The 24,036-nt window shown below is 53.0% G+C and overlaps 1 protein-coding gene across 6 annotated transcripts in view; it reads left to right on the top strand.

The window, feature by feature from the left end:
* The first annotated feature begins 3,567 nt into the window (after positions 1-3,567).
* Positions 3,568-24,036, top strand: part of RFX1 (regulatory factor X1) — a 45,535-nt gene continuing 25,066 nt past the window's right edge. For 4 of the 6 annotated variants that reach the window (XM_063658711.1, XM_063658710.1, XM_054461686.2 and 1 more), the window contains exons 1-2: positions 3,568-3,696; positions 16,497-16,864. In XM_063658711.1, coding sequence (XP_063514781.1) covers positions 16,546-16,864 — 319 coding nt within the window. In that variant the 5' untranslated portion in view covers positions 3,568-3,696; positions 16,497-16,545. Of the gene's footprint in view, positions 3,697-11,494; positions 11,695-16,496; positions 16,865-24,036 lie in introns of those variants that run through there. The other 2 variants (XM_054461683.1, XM_054461684.2) reach the window with 2 other exon arrangements.

Raw genomic sequence — 24,036 nt, 5'->3', positions numbered from 1 at the left:
ACCTCAGCCTCCCAAAGTGATGGGATTACAGGCGTGAGCCACCATGCCCGGCGAGTTCTTTATTTTTATTTATTTATTTATTTATTTGAGATGGAGTCTCACTCTGTCACGCAGGCTGGAGTGCAGTGGGGTGATCTTGGCTCACTGCAAACTCTGCCTCCCGGGTTCGAGCGATTCTCCTGCCTCAGCCTCCAAGTAGTTGAGATGACAGGCGCCCACCACCACGCCCATCTAATTTTCCTATTTTTATTAGAAATTGGGTTTCACCATATTTTCCATACTGGTCTGGAACTCCTGACCTGAAGTGTTCCGCCTGCTTCCGCCTCCCAAAGGGTTCGGATTATAGGCATGAGCCACTGCACCCAGCCAGCAAGGTCTTTATGAACTGTATTTTGTGCTGACCTCCTGTCTTATTCTTATCCTGTGACTAAGAATGTCTTAACCTTTTAGGAATGAAGCCTAGCAGGTCTCAGCCTCATTTTACCCAGTTCCTGTTCAAGATGGAGTTGCTCTGGTTCACACGCCTCTGGCAGAGGCGGCACCTACTTCCTCTCTCTGGGCCTCCATTGCACACCTGTCAAGAGCGGGGACTGTTCCACTTTGCTGGGTTCGCTGGGAATTATGTGGCTATTATTACCTCTACAACCTTATCTCTCCTGGCTTTAGCAGTAGTTCCTGTTCTCAGCTTTGAAGGCAGTTCTCTCCACCTTCTTGTTTTTTTTTTTTTTTTGAGACGGAGTCTCACTGTGTTGCCCAGGCTGGAGTACAGTGGTGTGATCTTGGCTCAATGCAACCTCTGCCTCCCAGGTTCAAGTGATTCTCCCACCTCAGCCTCCCCAGTAGCTGGGACTACAGGCACGTGCCACCACACCCAGCTATTTTGGTATTTTTAGTAGAGACGGGATTTCGCCATGTTGGCCAGACTGTTCTCGAACTCCTGAACTTGGCCTCCCAAAGTGCTGGGATTACAGGCATGAGCCATCACGCCCAGCCCCTCCACCTGGATTTATGAGGCTTGCTTCGTCTCTCACCACTCCGGCTCATTCTGTGGGACCCCCCCTCAGGTAACACTGGCTACAGCATCCTCTCATTCTCCTACTCCACTCTCTTTATGTTGCTCTCAGGACTCTAAGGAGCCTATCTTACATATTTATCTGTTTATTGTGTATCACATCCTAGAATGCAAAGTCAAGGGAGTTGTTTGCTTTCTTTTTTTTCCTTTTTTCCTTTTTTTTCTGAGACTCAGGCTGGACCACACAATCATTGCTTACTGCAGCCTCTACCTCCGGAGCTGAACCAATCCTGCCAGCCTCAGCCTCCAGAGTAGCTGGGACCACAGGCGCATGCTACCACGCCTAGCTAATTGCTTTTTTTTTTTGAGACAAAGTCTCGCTGTGTCGCCCAGGCTGGAGTGCAGTGGCAGAATCTCGGTTCACTGCAACCTCCACCTCCCGGGTTCAAGCAATCCTCCTACCTCAGCCTCCGGAGTAGCTGGAATTACAGGCATACACTACCATGCCCGGCTAATTTTTGTAGAGACGGGTGTCTTGCTTTGTTGCCAAGGCTGGTCTTGAACTCCTTGGCTCAAGCAATCCTCCTAGCTTGGCCTCCCAAAGTGCTGGGATTTACAGGTGTGAGCCACCATAAATGAAATCACCTTTCTTTACTTTTACAGCCCAGGGCCTTGCACCGAGGAAATATAATGTTGGTTGAATTAGGAAACAAACTTAGGTGGAGTCACTTTCTGAATGCCACACAGCAGGGCTGGCATTAGACTTCAGGGCTGTCTGAGCCTGTTTTCTTTTCCCCTTGCTGTTCTAGGGCCTACCTGGGATGAGAATGCAAAATTTAACAGAAGGCCAAAGAGCTCAGTCATAAGATAATTGATATTTAAAACATAAAAAGTAGGCCGGGCGTGGTGGCTCACGCCTGTAACCCCAGCACCTTGGGAGGCCGAGACGGGCGGATCACGAGGTCAGGAGATCGAGACCATCCTGGCTAACACGGTGAAACCCCGTCTCTACTAAAAATACAAAAAATTAGCCGGGCGTGGTGGCGAGCACCTGTAGTCCCACCTACTCGGGAGGCTGAGGCCGGAGAATGGCGTGAACCCGGGAGGCGGAGCTTGCAGTGAGCCGAGATTGCGCCACTGCACTCCAGCCTCGGCGACAGAGTGAGACTCCATGTCAAAAAATAATAATAAATTTATTTTAAACACAAGATCTGACCCTGAGCTTGCACAGCTCATCTCACCTTAATCCCTGTGTTGGCGGATCCTGTCTTTATTTAAAATTGTGATGTTTTGTTCATCATAGATTTATTTTTTCCCATTAATTTGGATATTTAACAAATATTGAATTAGATTATTTATCTTGATGACTGAGTTTTCGCTCCCAAGATGTTCACCCTAGTCCGGGCCCTGTTTCTGTCTCTTCTCGTCCTGCAGCACCCGGACAGTCCCTTGAGGAAACTGAGGCACAGAGGAGCGTTATGTGTGGTAGGTGTGTGTGTGGCGGGGGTTGTGGTGAGCTCTCCTGGGCGGACCGAGCTCCCTGGGCTGGGCCGGGAGCTGACCTTTGCTTATCTATCGCGGTTGAAGCCGCTAATGAAGTCCCCCGCCTTGCAGAGACCTTTCCCAGGGCGGCCGCACCGCCTGCGGGGCAGAGATAGCCGCAGTCACCCCGGCAGCGGTGACCTTTTCCGGCTGGAGGGGACCGGGAGGCGGGAGAGGGCGCGGCGGCCGCGCTGTGTGGCCGGCTTGGGCGGAGGAGGATGTCACCCCAGCGGGTGGGAGCTGGGATCGAACCCCGCCGCGGCCTCCCGCGTCCACCCAACCCCGACGGGGCCACGGACAGTGAGGAAGGTGGACGCGTGCCCAGTGACGTCATCGAACCCCGAGTCCGGCCTTCGCCGCTGTCGTCACAGAGGGGCTGCGCTGCGTCACTGCATTCCTTCCCTGACGTCAGCGCAAGAGGCCAGAAACTGGCCCACCGAGCGAGAGAGAAGTCTGGAGCGGAGTCTTCCTTTCTCGCCTTTTTAATTTGGTAAGACATGTAAAGCGTACGCAAGAGCGGACTACAACTCCCAATCGGCCTTGCGTGCCGAGCATGCGCACGGCCTCCAACCAGAGAGCGCGGCAAACCTTTGGTAGATTGACGTCCCTTTAGTTGAACCAGGAGGCCGGTTTTACATCTGCAAACCAATCCTGTCCTCACGAGTCCCACCCCTTTATTCTTAGCCAGCTGCTTCCCTGCTGGAGTGACGGGCCCGGCTGCCTTTGAGGGGTCAGTTTCTTTTGATGGGCATTCATACTGACGAATCAGATCGCCGGGAAGTCGAGAGGGTGTTGAAAAGCGTTCATCGGAACCAATAGTTTAGCGGCAAGGCCTAGCGCCGTCCAATCACTTCTCCGGCTGCCGCCAATCACCCCCGGGCCCCGCCCCACGCGCGTGACGTAACAAGGGTGGGTAGCAACAGTTGCCCCGGTGAGGGAAACGGAGGCGCCATAGCCACGGTAGTCGTGGCGACCAAGCAACCCGGCAACGCGAGTCAACAACAACCACCACCGCCCGGCCGACCCCCACCCCTACCCCCCAGGCCCGGCCCGGGGACCCCAGCACGTCCCCTCCCCTTCCCAACATCGACTCCGAGACCTCCGAAAAGCCTTTCCGCAGACAGAAGTGGGGAGAAGCGGAGGTAACCAGGGCGGCCCCGGGGTGGCTGGCCGGGCCGGGGTGGGCGGCGGGGCCGGGGCGGTGGGTGTCTCTGTAATCACACTCCGGGGGGAAGGGGCGGGCGGTCAAAATGGCGGCGGCTACTGTCTGGACCGTGGGGGAGGGGGCCGGGGCCCGGCTGGAACGACACCACCCGCCCCCGTCCCCGCGGCCCGGCCCCCGTGAGGGGCGGGCGCTCGCAGGCCCGCGGCGAGTGGAGGTCGGCAGGCCGGGGCGGGGGGCTTTTATATGTCGGGAGCGCGAAGGGGCGGGCCTGGGGAGGCTGGGCCAATGGGAGCGAGGGAGGGACGAGGCGGGGCCAAGGTGGGTGGGTGGGACCAGGAGGGAAGGTATGGGCGGGGCCGGCTGGGTCTCCCCAACCTCCACCTCGGGAACCAGGGTGGGCAGCCACCACCCGGTCCGCCTTCCAGATCCTTAAGCGACTCCCTTCTTCCTTAAGAGCCTTGCAGTTGTCCCAGGACTCAGAACTTGGACAAGTGCTTGTCCATCTGAGGCCTCAGTTTTCCATCCTGTAAAATGGGGAGAATCATTGACATCGCCCTTTTCCTGCAGTACGGAGACTCCTCATTCCTTCCAGGAATTTCACTTACGGCTTATCTTTGAACCTTTTCCTCGTATCTACCGTTTCTGAATGTGGTTTGATAAAATAACTGTCAGCTAGTCCTGATTTCAACACTGCAGCCCACTCCTAAACCTGCCACCATCTCTCTGGGAGGAAGCAGAGAGGAAGCAGAGTTTCATGGAGGAGCTAGGAGTCGATTTGGCTTTAGCGTGGAGGATTTGGTTTGCAGAAATCAAAGTCCATGGTAGGGAGGAGTGATCATGAGGGACTGCTTTAGAGGAACAGAAACCTGAGTGCTTTTCTCTGGGCTGCTGTTTGAGACCTGATGTTTCCTGGTTTGAGGTTGCGGGGGTTTGTTCCTGGAGATGGGACGTTTCTGGGTTCTGCCCATCGAGGTCTCCCCTACTGGGAATGGGGGAGCAAGTGGCGCCTGAGGAAATTTCTTAGATTTTTTAAAGCCGCTTCTCTTGGCCAGACACATGTTTTTGTGTCAAATGAGTGTCAACCAAGTCACATGTCACTGACAAGGTCCCAGCCTCTAGGGCCACGTGGGCAGGAGTGGTCAGAGGGAAGGGGAAGCTATCCATATTTGTGAGAGGAGAATCTTTGCCACTGCTTTTTGGGGTGACAATATCCTGCCAGCTCGGGGAGGAATTTTTTTTTAAGTAGCCAGCCAGGCCAAGTCTACTTGGCTTATTCTCCATCTTGCTTTTGAGCTTAGTGTCGATGTGGAAACTGCAGCCATTTCCTTTTAAATCACTCAATAAATTCCAAGGAAAAGGATCATTTCAGGCTTTTTCCCAATAGTTTGAGATTGGTCTGGTGGGGGTTGGTGGGTCCTCACTTCTCCAGGTAATTTTTCTAGGCCTGGCCCTTTTTAGAGGAGGTAGGGACTCTTTGAAAGTTAGGACAGGTGGAGATTAACTTTCAGTAAAACAAACAAAAGAGCTAGAAATGCCAAGTTGCTAGAAGGATCATCAGCACTTTTTTTTTTTTGGAGACGGAGTCTCGCTCTATGGCCAGGCTGGAGTGCAGTGGCTTGATCTTGGCTCACTGCAGCCTCCGCCTCCCGGGTACAAGTGATTCTCCTGCCTCAGCCTCCTGAGTAGCTGGGACTACAGGCGCATGCCACCATGCCCGGCTGATTTTCATATTTTTAGTAGAGACGGGGTTTCACCATGTTGGTCAGGATGGTCTTGATCTCTTGACCTCGTGATCCGCCTGCCTCGGCCTCCCAAAATGCTGGGATTACAGGCGTGAGCCACCGTGCCCGGCTAGCCCTTCTTAAAAAAGCTAACTGAGCAGGCTGGGCGTGGTGGCTCACGCCTGTAATCCCAGCACTTCGGGAGGCTGAGGTGGGCGGATCACCTGAGGTCAGTTTGAGACTAGCCTGGCAAATGTGGTGAAACCCTGTTTCTACAAAAAATTAGCCAGGCGTGGTGGCACATGCCTGTAATCCCAGCTACTCGAGAGGCTGAGGCACAAGAATTGCTTGAGCCTGGGAGGCGGAGGTTGCAGTGAGCTGAGATCGCAGGCCACTGCAGTCCAGCCTGGGCAACAGAGTGAGACTTGTCTCAAAAAAAAAAGCTAACTGAGCAGAAAGTGATGTTACCAATTATCTGGTCTTGTTGACTGCCTCAGTCACCAGTTACATTTACAGGTGAAGGGCCTGAGGAGTCATTTGACTAGGAAGAGAACACTAGGTTGATTTGAAGCTGACTTGAAACAGTCAGCTTTTCTAGCTGTGTGCTCTTAGGTGAGTTACTTAAGTTTTCTGGGCCTCAGTTTCCCCTCCTTTCATCTAGGGGCAGTAATCCTTGGTAATCCTTTCAATCTCATGTTTCTGTGCTATGGATCCCAGAAAATAATACCTGTTGAACATCAAATACATAGGAATTGCTGAAACTAACTAAATACAAAGTAATTGCTAACGTAGTTATGTTAGCCTCTGCTGTGACGGTGATTGTCGCTTCCTGTTCAACCCTTGGAAATACACCGTTGGCTTTTATTTTTATCATTTTGAATCCAGTGAGAGCCCTCATGGCTTTAAAGGTTGACTTGCTTCTCGCTTGCTGGGCTGTGTGGGTCGATGACGGGGATCCAGGAAGCTGGATACCAGGAATCCAGTTTGTAGTTGGAAAGTCACTCCCCTGGCTGCTGAATGGCTGTTCTCCGGCTTTGGGAGAGTCACTAGAAAGAAAAATCCTGGCCGGGCACAGTGGCTCAATTTGGGTGCTCACTCCCCAGCACTTTGGGAGGCCAAGGTGGGTGGATCACTTGAGGTAAAGAGTTCGAGACCAGCCTGGCCAACACGGTGAAACCCTATCTCTACTAAAAATAAAAAAAGTAGCCGGGTGTGGTAGCACATGACTGTAGTAGTCCCAGCTATTTAGGAGGCTGAGGCAGGAGAATCCCTTGAACCGGGGAGATGGAAGTTGCAGTGAGCCAAGATCATGCAACTGCACTCGAGCCTGGGTGACAGAGCAAGACTGTCTCAAAACACGCAAAAAAAATGCTACTTGGGCTCAGGACCAGACTCAGTCCCAAGCCTTCCAGGAGGCAGCTGGGTGAGCGGGGATGTGGACATTGTGGGAACGGTGGGGAGCTGGGAATGGTGTCTCTGGAGCCGAGGTCCTCACCCTTCTCCTCTGTCATGTACCTGAGCATCTTGAGGAAGGGGATGGCCAGGCTGCCCCTCCCAGAGATGCTGCCTTCGATAGCAGCTGCACAGGACGTGGTCTTCCTAGGCGAGACTTTCTCCCGTCTGCTTCCCAGGCCTGTTCCGGACCAGAAGGCATTGCCTGGCTCTGTAGCACAATCCGGCTTCTGGCAGGAGAAAGTAACTTTCTCACATGGTCTCAGCAGTGGATAGACTGGAACCTGCCTTTGATGCTCACTAGCAGTGTGTTCTGGTGCATCATTTATGCTGCCTGGACAGTAAGAGTCAAAACCCCCACTATTTGCCTGTCAGTTTTCTTTTTTTTTTTTTTTTTTGAGACAGAGTCCTACTCTGTCGCCCAGGATGGAGTGCAGTGGCGTGATCTCAGCTCACCACAACCTCCACCTCCCCAGTTCAAGCAATTCTCCTGCCTCAGCTTCCTGAGTAGCTGGGATTACAGATGCCTGCCACCATGCCTGGCTAATTTTTTTTTTTTTTTTTTTTTTGAGACAGAGTCTCACTCTGTCGTCCAGGCTGGAGTGCAGTGGCACGATCTTGGCTCACTGCAACATCCACCTCCCAGGTTCAAGCAATTCTCTTGCCTCAGCCATCCGAGTACCTGAGAATACAGATGCCTGCCGCCAAGACTGGCTCATTTTTGTTTTGGTTTGGTTTGGTTTATTTGAGACGGAGTTTCTCTCTTGTTGCCCAGGCTGGAATGCAATGGCGCAATCTTGGCTCACCGCAACCTCCACCTCCCAGGTTCAAGAGATTCTCCTGCCTCAGCCTCCCGAGTAGCTGGGATTACAGGCACCCACCACCACGCCCAGCTAATTTTTGTATTTTTAGTAGAGACAGGGTTTCACCATGTTGGCCAGGCTGGTGTCGAACTCCTGACCTCAGGTGATCCACCCGCTTTGGCCTCCCAAAGTGCTGGAACTACAGGTGTGAGCCACCGCAGCAGCCTAATTTCTGTATTTTTAGTAGAGACAGGGTTTCACCATGTTGGCCAGGCTGGACTTGAAATTCTGATTTCAGGTGATCTGCCCACCTCGGCCTCCCAAAATGTTGGGATTACAGGTGTGAGCCACTGCTCCTGGCCTTGCCTGTCAGTTTTCTAGGAGCTGAGACAGAGTGAGGGGCAAGGCCCACCAGGTCTCTGCCTGTGGGGAGCTTACCTTTCCAGTCATGGAGGGAAGAGGAACTAGGAGGAAGAAAATAAATCCAGCCAGACGCAGTGGCTTATGCCTGTAATCCCAGCACTTCGGGAGGCTGAGACATGAGGATCACTTAAGCCCAGGAGTTTGAGACCAGCCTGGGCAACATAGCGAGACCCCCATCTCTTAAAAAGATTAAAAAATTAGCCAGGTGTCGTGGCACAAGCCTGCGGTCCCATATACTGTGGAGGCTGAGGCCGGAGGATCACTTCAGCCCAGGAATTGAAGGTTACAGTGAGCTGTGATTGTGCCACTGCACTCCAGCCTGGGCAACAGAACGAGACCCTGTCTCTAAGAAATGAAAAAGAAAGAAAGAAAATAAACTCAACAGGGAAACACAGTGTCAGGAAGCAAATGAAATAGTAGTATGTGCCTGAGGGTACCTTCAGACCCAAGGAAGTGTGTATGAGCTGAGACCTGAATAAGGAGGAGAAGCCAGCCATGAAAGTGGCGGTGGGGACAGCATGCCAGGTGGGGACAGCATGCCAGGTGGGGACAGTATGCCAGGTGGGAGGAAGAGGTGGGGCCGAGGCCATGAGAGGCAGGAATGGATCTGCAGCAGTTTTTTGGTTTTTTTTGTTTTTTTTTTGCAGAGAGGCTCACTGCAACCTCTGCCTCCTGGGTTCAAGCAGTTCTACCTCAGCCTCCTGAGTAGCTGGGATTATAGGCACATGCCATCACGCCCACCTAATTTTTAAAATTTTTTTGTCGAGATGGAGTCTCGGCTATGCTGCTAAGACTGATCTCAAACTTCTGGCCTCAAGCAATCTTCCTGCCCTGGGCTCTCAAAGTGCTGAGATTACAGGCGTGAGCCACCATGCCTGTCCAGGATATATTTTAAAGAGACAGGGTCTTGTGCTGTTGCCCAGACTGGAGTGTGGTGGTGTGGTCATAGCTCACTGAAGCCTGGAACTCCTGGGCTCAAGTGATTCTCCCACCCCAGCCTCCCGAGCAGCTGGGACTTCAGGTGTCGGGTACTATGCCTAGCTGATTTTTTCAGTTTTTTATAGAGATAAGGCGTCACTTTGTTGCTTAGGCTGGTCTTGAACTCCTGGGCTCAAGTGATCCTCCAATCTTGGCCTCCCAAAGTGGTGGGATTATAGATGTGAGCACTGCGCCCAGTCATTAGGAGATGTGTGCGTGTGTGTGTGTGTGTGTGTATGTGTATGTGTATGTGTGTGTTTGTATGCATGCAGTGGCACAATCTCAGCTCACTGCAACCTCTGCCCCGCCAGACTCAAGCGATCCTCCTGCCTAAGCCTCCTGAGTAGCTGGGATTACAGCCACACACCACCACACCCAGCTAATTTTTGTATTTTTAGTAGAGACGGGGTTTTGCCATGTTGGCTAGACTGGCTTCAAACTCCTGACCTCAAATGATCTGCCCGCCTCAGCCTTCCAAAGTGCTGGGATCACAGGCATAAGCCACCACTCCCGGCCTCTAGGATATATTTTGGAGGAATAATTGACAAATCTTCTAAATGAATTGGATATAGAGGATGAGAGAAACACACATCATCCCATTTAATTTTGCCATTCTTCTGCAAGTTCATTATTGAAGCCATTCTACAGATGAAGAGAGTGAGTTTTCTTTCTATATCTTTGGGAGGGCCTTGCTGAGGATGTAACCATTTGATTAGAGAATCTGGCATCCAAAACAGGGGTCAGGCCAGGCGCGGTGGCTCATGCCTGTAATCCCAGCACTTTGGGAGGCCAAGGTGGGAGGTTCACCTGAGGTCAGGAGTTCGAGACCAGCTTGGCCAACATGGTGAAACCCCATCTGTACTAAAAATACAAAAGCTAGCCAGGCATGGTGGCAGGCACCTGTAATCCCAGCTCCTCAGGAGGCTGAGACAGGAGAATCACTTGAACCTGGGAGGCGGAGGTTGCAGTGAGCAGAGACTGTGCCATTGCACTCCAGCCTGGGCAATAAAAGTGAAACTTTGCCTCAAAAAAAAAAACAAAAAACAACAACAACACAGGAGTCAGCAAACTATGGCCTGCTGCCTGTTTTTGGCTGGTGAGCTAAGAATGATTTTTACATTTTTAAATTATTGGAAATATCAACACCAGAATTATATTTCATGATATGTGAAAATTACATGAAGTTCAAATCTCAGTGTCTAGAAATAAAGTTTTATTCACACACAGCCTGCTCATTTGTTTACCTATTATGCATGGCCACTTTCACATTACAGTTGAATAGCTGCTGCAGAGACTAGCCACAAAACTAAAAACATTTACTGCTTGGCCCTTTACAGAACTTTGCCAAGCACTCATTTAAAGTAATAGATTTAAACAGTCTTCATAAGCAGCTGCTGGCTTTGAAGATAGGTGCAGCCACTAGTGCTTTTCTTGGCAGATTCATTGCCAAGGAACAGTTTGTTAAGTAATTCCCTTGTTTTGTGTGCCAGGCTCCATAAAGAAAGGGTTCTCATGCTCAAATATATGGGCAATACCTCATGCTATGTATGTATATGTGATTTATTTCTCTCTAGGGAACAAACCTGTATAATTGCTTAATGTAGTCTCCTTAAAAGGTAGAAAAGGGCTCGTTGGTCAAATAATTGTAGGAAAAAGATTGATAATCACAGTGCTGAGAAGGCCTCCAATAGAGAAGTTGGTTTAGTTGTTCCTCGATCTCCCACCTCCTCCTTTTGAGCTCAGCCTTTTAGAAATTAATCATTTCCTCCTCTTCTTGCCCCAGAGTGGAAGGGATGAGGCCCATGGGCTTTGTGTTCCTAGGAGGAGAAAGAGCCAGTAAGTGAGGAGCTTTTAAAGCCCTTTCTTTGTGGGAGGGGCCACAAGGGGCCAGGTCTCTTAGGGCTGAGAAAGCCAAGGCCAGCATTTCTGAGAGTGCTGTCAGGACTGTCTGCCTCAGAATCATCTAAGGGACCAGCTAAAACAGACTCTGGGGCCATTTCAGACTCACTGGGCAGTAGAGCTCAGGAATCTGCATGATGTTGCCGATGAAAGCTTAGGTTGGATTTTCTCTTGGTGTCCCCTCCCAAGAGCTTGAAGATCCTGTCTCCTTCCTCCTCTGTCCCAACCTGGCTTGGATATTTGTTGAATGAATAATAACACCTGCCACTTATCAGTGTTTATTGGGTGCTGAGCTGATCTCATTGGATCTTTTTTTTTTTTTCTTGAGACAGAGTCTTGCTCTGTCACCCAGTCACCCAGGCTGGATTACAGTGGTGTGATCTCTGCTCACTGCACACTCTACCTCCTGGGTTCGAGTGATTCTCCTGCCTCAGCCTCCCGAATAGGTGGGACTACAGGCATACGCCACCATACCTGGCCAATTTTTGTATTTTTATAGAGACGGGGTTTCGCCATGTTGGCCCGACTGGTCTCGAACTCCTGACCTCAGCTGATCCACCTGCCTAGGCCTCCCAAAGTGCTGGGATTATAGGTGTGAGCCACCATGGCCGACCTGATCTCATTGGATCTTTGCAGCCATTTGATGAATTGGGTGTTCTCGTTATCCCCAGGTGACAGGCAACTGAGGCCCAGAAGAAGGTTGGTAATATGTTAATGAGTTAAGGCATAGTGCCAGGGTTCATGTGGGTGAGGGTCTGACACCAGGCAGATGAAGGGTCGTTGGCTACAGTGACTTGAGTACCCGAGCTGGGCCAGATTTGGACCTGATGGTGTGAGGAACCTCCTCCCCTCTAATTGTGGCAGAAAGGAATTTGGGGAGGGCAGGGGCTGGAGGAAGATGGTCTTCGCCTTGTTCAAGGCAGGCAGCAGCCTTTTCCCGCTCACGGTGGGCAAGTTTCTCTGCTGCCCGAGTCCCTGGGCCTCGGAGCACTAAGGCTGGCCACCTGCTAGGTGGGAAGGCCCCAAACAGCTTATCCTGCCTGCCTCTACTCCTACCAGAATGACCTCACCTGACACGGAGGGTGGCCCCAGGGCCCTGTCAGCTCTGTTCCCGCCAGCCAGGAGGGTCCTGGAGTCCCTCCCGAGCCTGCCCCAAGCCCAGAGGGCACACCCAAGAGGCAAGTGTAAGCTCCTGTTTCCTTCATCCTCAGCAGCACAAAGCTCTGGATGCTGGAAGGGAGGCAGGGCCAGGAGGTATTTTCATCTTTCCTGGAACAGTGTTAAAGGGCCCTGGGCAGTGAAGGGAGCCAGAGCCATTTCCTGCGTGCTTATAGCATGCCAGATGCCTGGCCACGCGCTGCCCACAGGATCAGGTTGAACTCAGCAGCCCCGCCTGGTAGGGCCAGCTGTCCTCCCATTTCACAGATGGAGCCGTAGAGGCTCTCCTCAAAAGTCACACAGCTAGGAGGTAGCCAAGTTCAAATCATGGCGCATCCATCCCCATCCAGGGCTTGTTTCTCACCTGCCTTGCCCCTCTGCTAACTCGGATACCTCTTGAGTTTGGCATCCAAGAGCAGAACCCGGATCCCGGGGGAGGGAGGCACAGGGAGGCGTGAAGGATGGGAACCGGCCTCCTCTGTGCTGCTCGGGCCGGCTTCCCCCTTGCCAGTTCTGCTGCCCTTAACTGCGACCTTGGGCGGGGGCATAACCTTTGCAGGTGACGCTTGGGTCTCCCTGTTGGAAGAGCCGGCAAGATGCCGTGTACTGACTTAAGAAGCAAATGAAGGTTGGGCATGGTGGCTCATGCCTGTAATTCCAGCACTTTGAGAGGCCGAGGTGGGTGGATTACTTGAGTTCAGGAGTTCGAGACCTGCCCAGCCAACATGGTGAAATCCTGTCTCCACTAAAAACACAAAAATTAACTGGGTGTGGTGGTAGGCTCCTGTAGTCCCAGCTACTCGGGAGGCTGAGGCAGGAGAATCGCTTGAATCCGTGGGGGCAGAGGTTGCAGTGAGCCAAGATCGTGCCACTCCACTCCAGCCTGGATAACAGAGTAATACTCCATCTCCAAAAAAAAAAAGCAAATGAGCCCTGTGCCTGGCATCCTGAGTAGGGCTGGGGACTGACAGAATGTATCTGGGGGTCAGAGAGACCTGGGTTCAATCCCCCCTCACCAGTTGCTCGAGGCTTTCAGCAGCCTACCCCTCAGCCTCGCTCAGCTCATCTGTAAATTGGGCATGGTGATGCCTCCCTCACATGGCTGCCGGGAGGAGGTGACCTCAGTGGAGGGGTCTGGGGGTTCCTGGTCAACCAACAGCAGTTGTTGTTTTTTACCTCCTCCTTCCTTTGAGGGTCACCCTGCGGCTGGAGGGCCATCTGGGCACATCGTGGCACATAGGTGCTGAGTGTTAGTGCAGAAGAAGCTCTGGTCCAGTTGCCAGCCAGGATGCAGTACTGCCCGGAGTCATGGCCAGCTGTAGGCAGGGCTCTCAGACCCAAATGTCTTCTGGGGCCAGGCAGGAGCCACCAAAGCACGGAGCTGGAGCCTTTCCTCTTAACCACTCGTGCCTCTGTCCCACTGTCCGTCAAATGCTTTGGACCTGGGAATAGGGCTCATGAGTACAAGGGTCCCCAAACCATCTGCTGATCCCCTGCTACAGCGGGGCTGAGCCGGAGGGAGACCATGCCCAGCCCAGCACCTGGGAGAGGAACACACCCTTTAGCAGCCAGACCCGCACTGTTCTTTCCTTTTGTTTTGTTTTGCTCTGAGACAGGGTGTTGCTGTGTCACTGAGGCTGGAGTGCAGTGGAACAATCTCAGCTCACAGTTGTCTGCAACCTCCACCTCCTGGGTTCAAGCAATTCTCCCACCTCAGCCTCCTGAGTAGCTGGGATTACAGGCGCCACCACTCCCGTTTAATTTTTTTTTTTTTTTTTTGAGACAGAGTGTCACTCTGTTGCCCAAGCTGGAGTGCAGTGACAAGATCCCGGCTCATTGCAACCTCCCCCTCCCAGGTTCAAGTGATTCTCCTGCCTCATCTTCCTAAGTAGCTGGGATTACAGGCACATGCTGCCATGCCCAGCTGATTTTTGTACTTTTAGTAGAGACGGGGTTTTGCCGTGTTGACCAGGCTGGTCTTGAACGCCTGACTTCAGGTGATACAGCCACCCCAGTCTCCCAAAGTGTTGGGATTACAGGCGTGAGCCACCGTGCTCGGCCAAGGCCGGCCCTGTTCTGAGGTCAGCCGCAGCTGCCAGGTTCTCAGTGCAGCCTGGGCCTGCTCCCAGCCCCGTCGCCCCTGGCCACAGAAGGGCACTGTCCCACTGATGAGCTTACGTCTGGTGTCAAGACCCATAACTGCTCCCGGGCAGAGGGCCCAAAAAGCCCCTGTGGCCCCATGCAGCTCACAGGGGCTTTTTGGACTCAAACACCTTCCCACTGGGAATGCTACTCAGCCAAGAATCCCAAGTCCAGATGGCAGGCACGTAGGGAACTGGCACGGGTCCCTGGGAGGCAGCTTTCCCCATGACTCTGCTTTCCGGCAATAAACTGACGAGTCAGGAGCATAGAACACCCAGAGTTCAAACGCAGCCCTGCCACCACTTCCCTGCTGTATGGCCTGGGGCAAGCACCTTAACCTCTCTGAGCCTCAGCTCCCTATCTAGCAGACAGAACCCAAACCCAGACATGGTTGTTGGAAAGTTTAAAATGAAATAGGCCGGGCATGGTGGCTCACACCTAGAATCCCAGCACTTTTTGGGAGGCTAAAGTGGGAGGATAGCTTGAGCCCAGGAGTTCAAGACCAGCCTGGGCATGATAATGAGACTCCCATCTCTGAAAAAAATTATTATATATATGTATATTTTGATGTATATATACATATGTACATATATGTACGTGTATGTATATACGCACATACACGTGTACATATATGTATATTTCATATAGTTCTATATATGTATAATTCATATAGTTCAATACATATGTACATATGTATATTTCAATTTGTATTTTTAGTAGAGATGGGGTTTCGCCATGTTGGCCAGGCTTGTCTCGAACTCCTGACCTCAGATGATCCACCTGCCTAGGCCTCCTAAAGGGCTGGGATTATAGGTGTGAGCCAGCATGCCTGGCCTGATCTCATTGGATATTTGTAGCAATTTGATGAATTGGGTGTTCTCGTTATCCCCAGGTGACAGGCAAACTGAGGCCCAGAAGAAGGTTGGTAATATGTTCATGAGTTAAGACACAGCATCAGGGTTCATGTGGGTGAGGGTCTGACGCCAGGCAGATGAAAGGGTCGTTGGCTACAGTGACTTGAGTACCCGAGCTGGGCCAGATTTGGACCCGATGGTGTGAGGAACCTCCTCCCCTCTAACTGTGGCAGAAAGGAATTTGGGGAGGGCAGGGGCTGGAGGAAGATGGTCTTCTCCTTGTACATATGTACATATGTATATTCGCATATGTACATATGTACATATATGCATATTTCAATATACATGTGTACATACGCATATTTCAATATACATATACAATATATAAATATACCTGTGTACATGTATGTATATAGTATATATATATGTGTGTGTATATGTACTATATATGTATATATATGTATATGTATGTTTCAATATATAAGTAAAAAAAAATATACACACACACACACATATATATATATATTTAGACAGAGTCTTGTTGTGTCGCCCAGGCTGGAATGCAGTGGTGTAATCTTGGCTCACTGCCACCTCCGCCTCCCAGGTTCAAGTGATTCTCCTGCCTCAGTCTCCCAAGTAGCTGGGACTACAGGCATGCACCACCATGCCCAGCACATTTTGTATTTTTAGTAGAGAGGGGGTTTCACCATGTTGGCCAGGCTGGTCTCGAACTCCTGACCTCAAGTGATCCACTCGCCTCGGCCTCCCAAAGTGCTGGAATTGCAGGCGTGAGCCACTGTTCCCAGCCTAATATATATTTTTAAAAGATGAACTAACATAGGGAAAGTGCCCAGCCCCATGCCTGGCCTACAGGAGCCCTCAGGAAGTGCCCACTTAGGGTCGTCAGCTAAGGAGATGGAGGCAAGGGAGGGGGCAGCCCCTGGTATTTGAGAGTGACCCAGTGAGAACCATACCATTTTTCTCTGGGTGAGGGCACAGAGCAACCACACGGGCCCAAGTTCCCCCGCAGTGTGGGGAAATGCGATCTTAACGTGGATGTGGGGGTCTCTGGGTACCAGGGACTGGGAAGGCAGGAATCCTGGCTTGGGGTGAGTGGGGGTGTGGAGTGGGGCTCCAGCCCTGGTCTACAGCTGGTCCTCCTGCAGTGACGGGTTGGATATTTCTGGCCACCAGCCTGGGGATTTAATTAAGTTAGTGATGAACCCAAGCACATCTCCAGGGAGCCCAGAGCTGCCCCTGTTTTCTCTGCCTGTGGATTAATTCCTGTTTTTCCTTCTTTTGTTTTGTTTTGTTTTTCTCTCCCCCCTCCCCGTCTTTCTTCCCAAGGAATTAAAAAAAAAAAGCCTTATTTATTATCATTTTCCCCACCGTTGGCATGGCAACACAGGCATATACTGAGCTACAGGCAGCCCCGCCACCATCCCAGCCGCCACAGGCCCCGCCACAAGCCCAGCCCCAGCCGCCACCGCCACCACCCCCAGCGGCACCCCAGCCCCCGCAGCCACCCACCGCTGCTGCCACCCCTCAGCCCCAATATGTCACCGAGCTGCAGAGCCCCCAGCCCCAGGCACAGCCACCGGGCGGCCAGAAGCAGTACGTGACGGAGCTCCCGGCTGTACCCGCACCCTCGCAGCCAACCGGTGCACCCACCCCTTCGCCTGCACCCCAGCAGTACATCGTGGTCACTGTCTCTGGTAAGTGCCGCACTCGTGTGTCCTGAAAACTCCTCTGAGTTGTTCGGATAGCCTAGCCCCTGGGTGTGAAGGCACAGGGCTGCCATGTCCCCCAAGGTTTCTGGATGGGACTTGCGGTATCACTAGGGCAGGGGTGCTCAAGCCATGCAAGGAGGTCTCTGTCCCCTCAAACTCCTTCCCACCAGAGCAGCTCTTAGAGCTTCTTTTTTTGGTTTTATTTTGTTTTTTGAGACAGAGTCTCATTCTGTTGCCCAGGCTGGAGTGCAGTGGCACAATCACAGCTCACAGCAGCCTCAACCCTCCAGGCTCAAGCAATCCTTCCACCTCAGCCTCCCAAGTAGCTGAGACCACAGGTGCCCACCACCATGCCTGGATAATTTTTAAAATTTTTTGTAGCTATGGGGTCTTCCCATGTTGCTCAGGCAGGTCTCAAACTCCTGGCCTCAAATGATCCTCCCACCTCGGTCTCCCGAGTTGCTGAGACTACAGGTGTGCAGCTGTGCCCAGCTAATTTTTTTGTTTTTTTTGTATTTTTTGTAGAGATGAGGTCTCGCCATATTGCCTAGGCTGGTCTCAAACTCCTGGGCTCAAGCGATCCTCCTGCCATACCCTCCCAAAGTGCTGGGAATACAGGCATGAGCCACCATGCTCAGCCTCTTAGAGCTGTTCTGACCTCTCTTTGCAAGTAAGATGTCACTGGAAGAAGGGTTTGGGCAGTGGCATCAAAGTTTGCATGCACCTATGGGAGACAGAGGCCTGGCCTGGCTACACACCAGTCTTTTGGCCTCCCTGCTCTGGTTTCCTCATTTGTGATGGGATCATCATAGCTCCTCGCTCTCAGGGGACACATGCGAGGGTCTCATAGCCAGGATGGCCTTGAGTGGGCAATTCAGGGAGGTCAGCCGGGGTTGGGGGCCTGGACATGTCACCTCCCCTTCCTAGAGCAGCCACCCTGTTGTTTTGGGCAGGATCCGGGGACTGGCCCTTTTCTTTATTTTTGCTTTTCTTTCTCATGACATAAGCTAAGGCACACAGGACCTGTGTTGAGAGCAGGCCATCTTGGACAGACCTGTGCCCTCTGAGCATTTCCCACAGTAAACACAGTGACGATGTTTTGACTTGTTTAGGGTCTGCCTGAGGGCTGGGTCTCTGTCTCGACTGACTCAGTGCTCTGATGGGAATGGCAGCACAGCCTGGTCATTAGGCTAGATTTGTGTGTTTTTTTGGTTTAGAGATGGGGTCTTGCTATGCTGTCCAGACTGACCTCGAACTCCTGGGCTCAAGTGATTCTCCTGCCTCAGCCTCGTAGGTAGCTGGGACTACAGGTGCCTGCCACTGTGCACAGCTAGTGTGTTTTTAATGTGCTCTGTGATGGACGGAGGCCTCAGTGGGAGCCCGGATCAAAGCTGGCCCTGGTCCTTCTCAGAGTGGGAATGGAAGGGGTGAGACCATCAGGGAATCCTGAGGGGCTGTGGAAGGGGTGGGTCAAGATGGGGTTGGGGACCATCAGGTCATAAAGAGTCATCAAAATATGTAGCAATTGGCTGGGCGTGGTGGCTCACGCCTATAATCCCAGCACTTTGGGAGGCCGAGGCGGGCAGATCACTTGAGGTCAGGAGTTCGAGACCAGCCTGGCCAACGTGGTGAAACCTCGTCTCTACTAAAAATATAAAAATTAGCTGGGCGTGGTGGCGCGAGCCTGTAATCCCAGCTACTCAGGAGGCTGAGGCAGGAAAAATCACTTGAACCCGGGAGGCAGAGGTTGCAGTGAGCTGAGATCGCGCCACTGCACTCCAGCCTGGGTGACGGAGAGAGAATCCATCTCAAAAAAAAAGTAATGAAAAGTGTAGCAATTGGCCCCGTCGTGGAACAGAGCAGATGGGGCTGGGGCCCTGGGCGGTGTCCCAAAGGCTTCTGGCAGTGTCTGCATGGGAGGTCCAGGGTCTCTGGCAGAGGTTTGGGGCGGGAACATGCAGGGACTCAGGGCAGTGACTCTTTACTATATGGACGGAGTGGAGGTGTCTGCATGAGTGCCATACTTAGTGCCCCCCCGCCTGTGTAGACACAGCCCTGCCGTGGTTGAGGTCGGGCTGCAGACATGGGCAGGGTCTTCAGGCGACAAACCTCTGGTGGGTTCTCGGCGCCGCTCAGAAATCCTGCAGCATTTCCTTAACAGTGAACTTTATGCTCCAAGAAACCCATTCTCCCTCTGCCCCGCCTTCACCTCCATCACCTCTGTCTCATACTATGCTCCTGGTCCCTGACCCTGCAGGCAGTCTTACTGGGGACAGAGTACCATCAGGCAACCACAGGGACCCCTTCTCCTGCCCAGCTCCTGGGGTGCATCTGCACCCACCACCTCTGCCTTCTCCTTGGATTAAGCAGCACCACCCATATCCAGAACACGCTCCTGCTATTGCTCCTTCTAGTTCCTTCCACATCACTTAATCCCCCTCTTGCAGATCTTCCCATCCACCCATCAAGGTGGAACAGCACCCATTTTGTTTATTTTTTATGTATTTATTTTTTGAGACAGGGTCTTGCTCTGTCGCCCAGGCTGGAGTGCGATGGTGCAATCGTGGCTCACTGTAACCTCCAACTCCTGGGCTCAGTGATACTCAACTTAGCCTCCCAAGTAGCTGGGACTATAGGCATGTGCCACCATGCCCAGCTAATTTTTTTTTTTTTTGAGACAAAGTCTTGCTCTGTTACCCAGGCTGGAGTGCAGTGGCGTGATCTTGGCTCACTGCAAGCTCCGCCTCCTGGATTCACGCCATTCTCCTGCCTCAGCTTCCCGAGTAGCTGGGACTACAGGTGCCTGCCACCACGCCTGGCTAATTTTTTGTATTTTTAGTAGAGACGGGGTTTCACTGTGTTAGCGAGGATGGTCTTGATCTCCTGACTTCGTGATCTGCCCGCCTTGGCCTCCTAAAGTGCTGGGATTACAGGTGTAAGCCACCATGCCCGGCCTAATCTTTTAATTTTTTTGTAGAGACAGAGTCTCACTATGTTGCCCAGGCTGGTCTTGAACTCCTGGACTCAAACAATCCTCCCACTTCAGCCTCCAAAAGTGCCGGAATTTGTGTGAGCCACCGTGCCCAGCCAAGCCCCCATTTTATCCAGGAGCTGGAGAGTTCCTGGACCCCCTGCAGCCAGCCCCCTTTTTCCCAAAGATCTCCTCCTGTGAGGCCTCCAGGAGCCCACACTGCCCTGGTCTCTGCCCACCTCCCTACAGCCCCTCCGTGGTCCCCTCTGTTGCTCCTCTTCATCTCCCTGACCTTGTCAGCAAAGGAGGGGGAGCCCTCGACTCAAGCCTGGGAACCTCTCTTAGCTCCTGTAGTTCTCCCTTCACGATGGCCTCATCCCGTGTCCCAGCTCTCGATGCCCACACTGAGGTCTCCAGCCTGGGCTACAACCCTGAACCCCAGGACCCCACATCCAGCCACTCTTGACTCATCCACTCGGTGTTGAACTCGCTGCAGGCCAGTGCAGCCACATTGAATTCTGCATTTTTCCCTCTTCAAATCTTCTCTCCTTCAAGACTTTCTCATCCTCCCAGGCCCACCGTCAGTCTTGTTTCTGTCCTACTCCTCCTTGAATAAGACCTCTTGGCTCCACCTCCTAAACTCTTCCAGAACCCACCCACCTCTTCCACTTCTACGAACCCAGTCCTGGTCCAGCCTCCACCCTCACAGTCTGACCCCTCCCAGCAGCCAGAGGGAGCTGGTTCACAACTGTCCATTAGGTCCCGTCACATCCTAGCTCAACCCCATGGCTCCAAGCCAGGTAGTTCCACAAGCTCTTTCAGAAACCCCAGCCTAGGCTTTCTCAGCTCCTTCCCTCCCCCGATACCTGACCAGAAAGGACTTTAAAAGCTACACGCACACACACACTCTCTCTCTCTCTCTCCCTCTCTCTCTCCCTCCCTCTCTCTCTCCCTCTCTCTCTCTCTATATATATGTGTATATATATATGTGTGTGTGTATATATATGTGTGTGTATATATATATGTGTGTGTGTATATATATGTGTGTGTGTATATATATATGTGTGTATATATATATGTCTGTGTGTATATATATATGTACATATAAAAGCTAGGCGTGGTGGCGGGCGCCGTAATCCCGGCTACTTGGGAGGCTGAGGCAGGAGAATCGCTGGAACCCAGGAGGTGGAGGTTGCAGTGAGCCAGGATTGCACCGTTGCACTCCAGCCTGGGCAACAAGAGTGAAACTGTGTCTCAAAAAAAAAAAAAAAAAAAAACGCTCCACACACCCTGCGCCCCTACTAGCAAATGCCAAGCCCCTTCAACTCTGGCCTGCCAGCCTCCCAGCCTCGCCCGCTTCCACCCATCCCCTCACATGCCTGGTCCAGCCCCTCTGGCCTTCCTACAGCTCCACAAACCTGCCAGGCTCAGTCCTGCCTCCTGACCTTTGCACTCTCGGTACCCTCTGCCAGGAGCACTCCCTGCCCCAGACCCTCTGGGAGCTTGCCTCTTGTCTCCCTCAGGTCTTTGCTCAGACACCACCTTTCCGACTCCCACACCTCCCTGCCCCTACCCCCATTGCTCACTCTCTGTCTTCTTGTTTGTTTGTTTTTGAGACAAAGTCTCGCTGTGTCACCCAGGCTGGATGCAGTGGTGCGATCTCAGTTCACTGCAACCTCTGCCTCCCAGGTTCAAGCGATTCTCTTGCCTCAGCCTCCCGAGTAGCTGGGATTACAGGGACGCATCACCACGCCAGGCTAATTTTTGTATTTTTTGGTAGAGATGGTGTTTTGCCATGTTGGCCAGGCTGGTCTCAAACTCCTTACCTCAAGTAATCTGCCTGCCTCGGCCTCCCAAAGTGCTGGGATTATAGGTGTGAGCCACTGCGCCCCGCTGGTCTTCTTAACACTTATCACTACTTGAAGTTATGATAATGGGATGGTGGGGGTGCCTACCTGCAGGCAGGGCTCTGTCAGTGCTCAGTCTCTGTGGAATGACTGAGGAGCACCAGCCTGACCCAGAACAGCCTAGAGGAGCACCTAGCACAGCCATCATGTCCCATCAGCTCCTGCATGGCTGACTGTTTGCAGGAGGCCTCGCATGTCACCAGTGGATGGCCCCGCTTGGCGCCCAGAGTGTCTGATGGGTCCTGATCCACGCCATGGGTGTGAGTCTTACCTGCTTCAGGGTCCAGGCTCCCTAGAGCCAGGGTCTGGAGTGGGCACACAGCTCCAGGCTCCACCACTCCCCAAGTCCTTCCACTCTTGACCTTGGCTTCTCCAGCTCTTCCCGCACTCCCCCAAGGGGGCCCTGGTGCTTCAAAGTCAAGACCAAGTCCCTGCACTTTGGGAGGCTGAGGCAGGTGGATCACCTGAAGTCAGGAGTTCAAGACCAGCCTGGCCAACATGATGAAACCCCGTCTCTAATAAAAATACAAAAATTAGCCAGGCGTGTTGGCGTGTGCCTGTAGCACCAGCTACTGGGGAGGCTGAGGCAGGAGAATTGCTTGAACCCGGGAGGTGGAGATTGCAGTCAACCGAGATCGTGTCATTGCATTCCAGCCTGAGCAAGAGAGCAAGACTCTGTCTCAAAAAAAAAAAAAAAAAAAAAAAAAGAGCAAGAAGTCAAGAGCAAGGCATGGTCTTTGGGTCAGACAGAGCTAGGCCGGACTCTAAGTAGCTGTGAGGCATGGGGAGGTGGCCTCTGTGTCCCCCATCTTGGTAGTGTTCCCAGGAGGATACTCTGTACCCACGAGGGCAGGCTGCAGCAACCCTGCTGTCCACAGAACTCTCTGGGGCTCACTTTGGTCAGGCGGTGGCTTAGTCGCCTTTCACAGTGGTCCCAGGGAATTTCATTTCCCTGCCACTCCACATTCTGGCAGGTGCCAGCCTGTCCCCAGAACGGTCACTGGGCAATGCTTCCTGGATTTGTTCTGAGGAAGAGGAGGTTGGCTTGTGCCCTGCCAGCTGTCCCCTCCCCCACCGCTTGCAGTAACTCCCGAGCCTTCCTCCCTGACCCTCGGCCAGGTCAGCGTCCTTCCTCATCTAAGGGTGGCTGGGGCCACGTGAGCGCCGGGGAAGCAGGAGTAACTGACCCAGTGAAGGCTGCCACAAGGCACCTGGGACTTCTCCCAAGCCAGGAGCAATCGGAGCTGACCAGGGACCCAGGGAGTCGGCAGGGAAGAGGAAGGGAGGGGCCTGGACCCAGACTTGGAGCCTGGGGCTGGATGCCAGCCGACACCAAACCAGACACAGCTCACCCAGCCCCAGTCCCCGCCTGCCCTGCCTAAAGGTGACTTTGGAGGTGGTAGGAAGGAAGATCAAGTTTCCCTGGTCAGGAACAATACTAGATCCATAAATCCCTGTCCTCAGAGGCCATCAGACTCTCCCAGAACCCAAGGCAGAAGGAGAGTGCTGTGGGCTCTGGCAGCCACTCCTGGGAAGGTGAAACCGAGCCGGCCTGCAGGGAACAGGGGCCGCCCCGAAGGAGGGGCCGAGTCCAGCCCTTCTTTTCTTCCCTGCCTCTCTCTCACTTGGAGTTCTAGGGGGTCCAAGAAGACTTGTGTCCAGACAGAGAAGTGGAGGGTGTTTGTCAGCATTCCCAAGCACAGATGGGGAAACTGAGGTTGGAGCAGACAAGGGACAGAGGACACTGGGGGCAGCAGGGGCCCCTCCAGAAGCCCCTGACTGATATCATCCCAGGGAGCCCAGGGGCAGGAGGCAGAGGGTCAGGTGGCCCCATCTGTCCATGGGGAAGGGGGCCAGGCCCCCAGGGTGGATGCCAAGAGCCCAGCCTCTCGGGCCTCCCCTGGGCTCCCCCAAGTAGCTCATTTAAGATTTGAGTAGGTCTAGATGGGGAAGTGCGGGGCCCGGGGAGGAGGGGTGCCCACTTGTCAGAGTCATTCCACTGCTCAGAGATGTTCATGTGTCAGATTCAGAGACAGGAAATTGGCCGCCGTTTCCTGAGACAGTGGGGGCCTCCCTGGCCTCCTGCACATGCCCAGAGTGGCGATCTCCGGCAGATAGATGCAGACGCTCGCTGCAGACTCAGTGCCACCCCCCACTTCCCCTCCTGGCTTCTCCTCCCTGAAACACAGTGAGAGCCAGACCCAGTGGTGGAGGGGCCCTGCCCCGGCCGCAGGCAGACAGGGACGGCTGCACAGGAAGCCCTCATCGCATGAGTCGCT

The sequence above is a fragment of the Pongo pygmaeus genome, chromosome 20 (assembly GCF_028885625.2).
Source record: "Pongo pygmaeus isolate AG05252 chromosome 20, NHGRI_mPonPyg2-v2.0_pri, whole genome shotgun sequence".
In the NCBI taxonomy this organism is placed as follows: Eukaryota; Metazoa; Chordata; class Mammalia; order Primates; family Hominidae; genus Pongo; species Pongo pygmaeus.
Note: the sequence above shows the minus strand (reverse complement) of the source record. Positions and strands in the feature narration are given on the sequence as shown.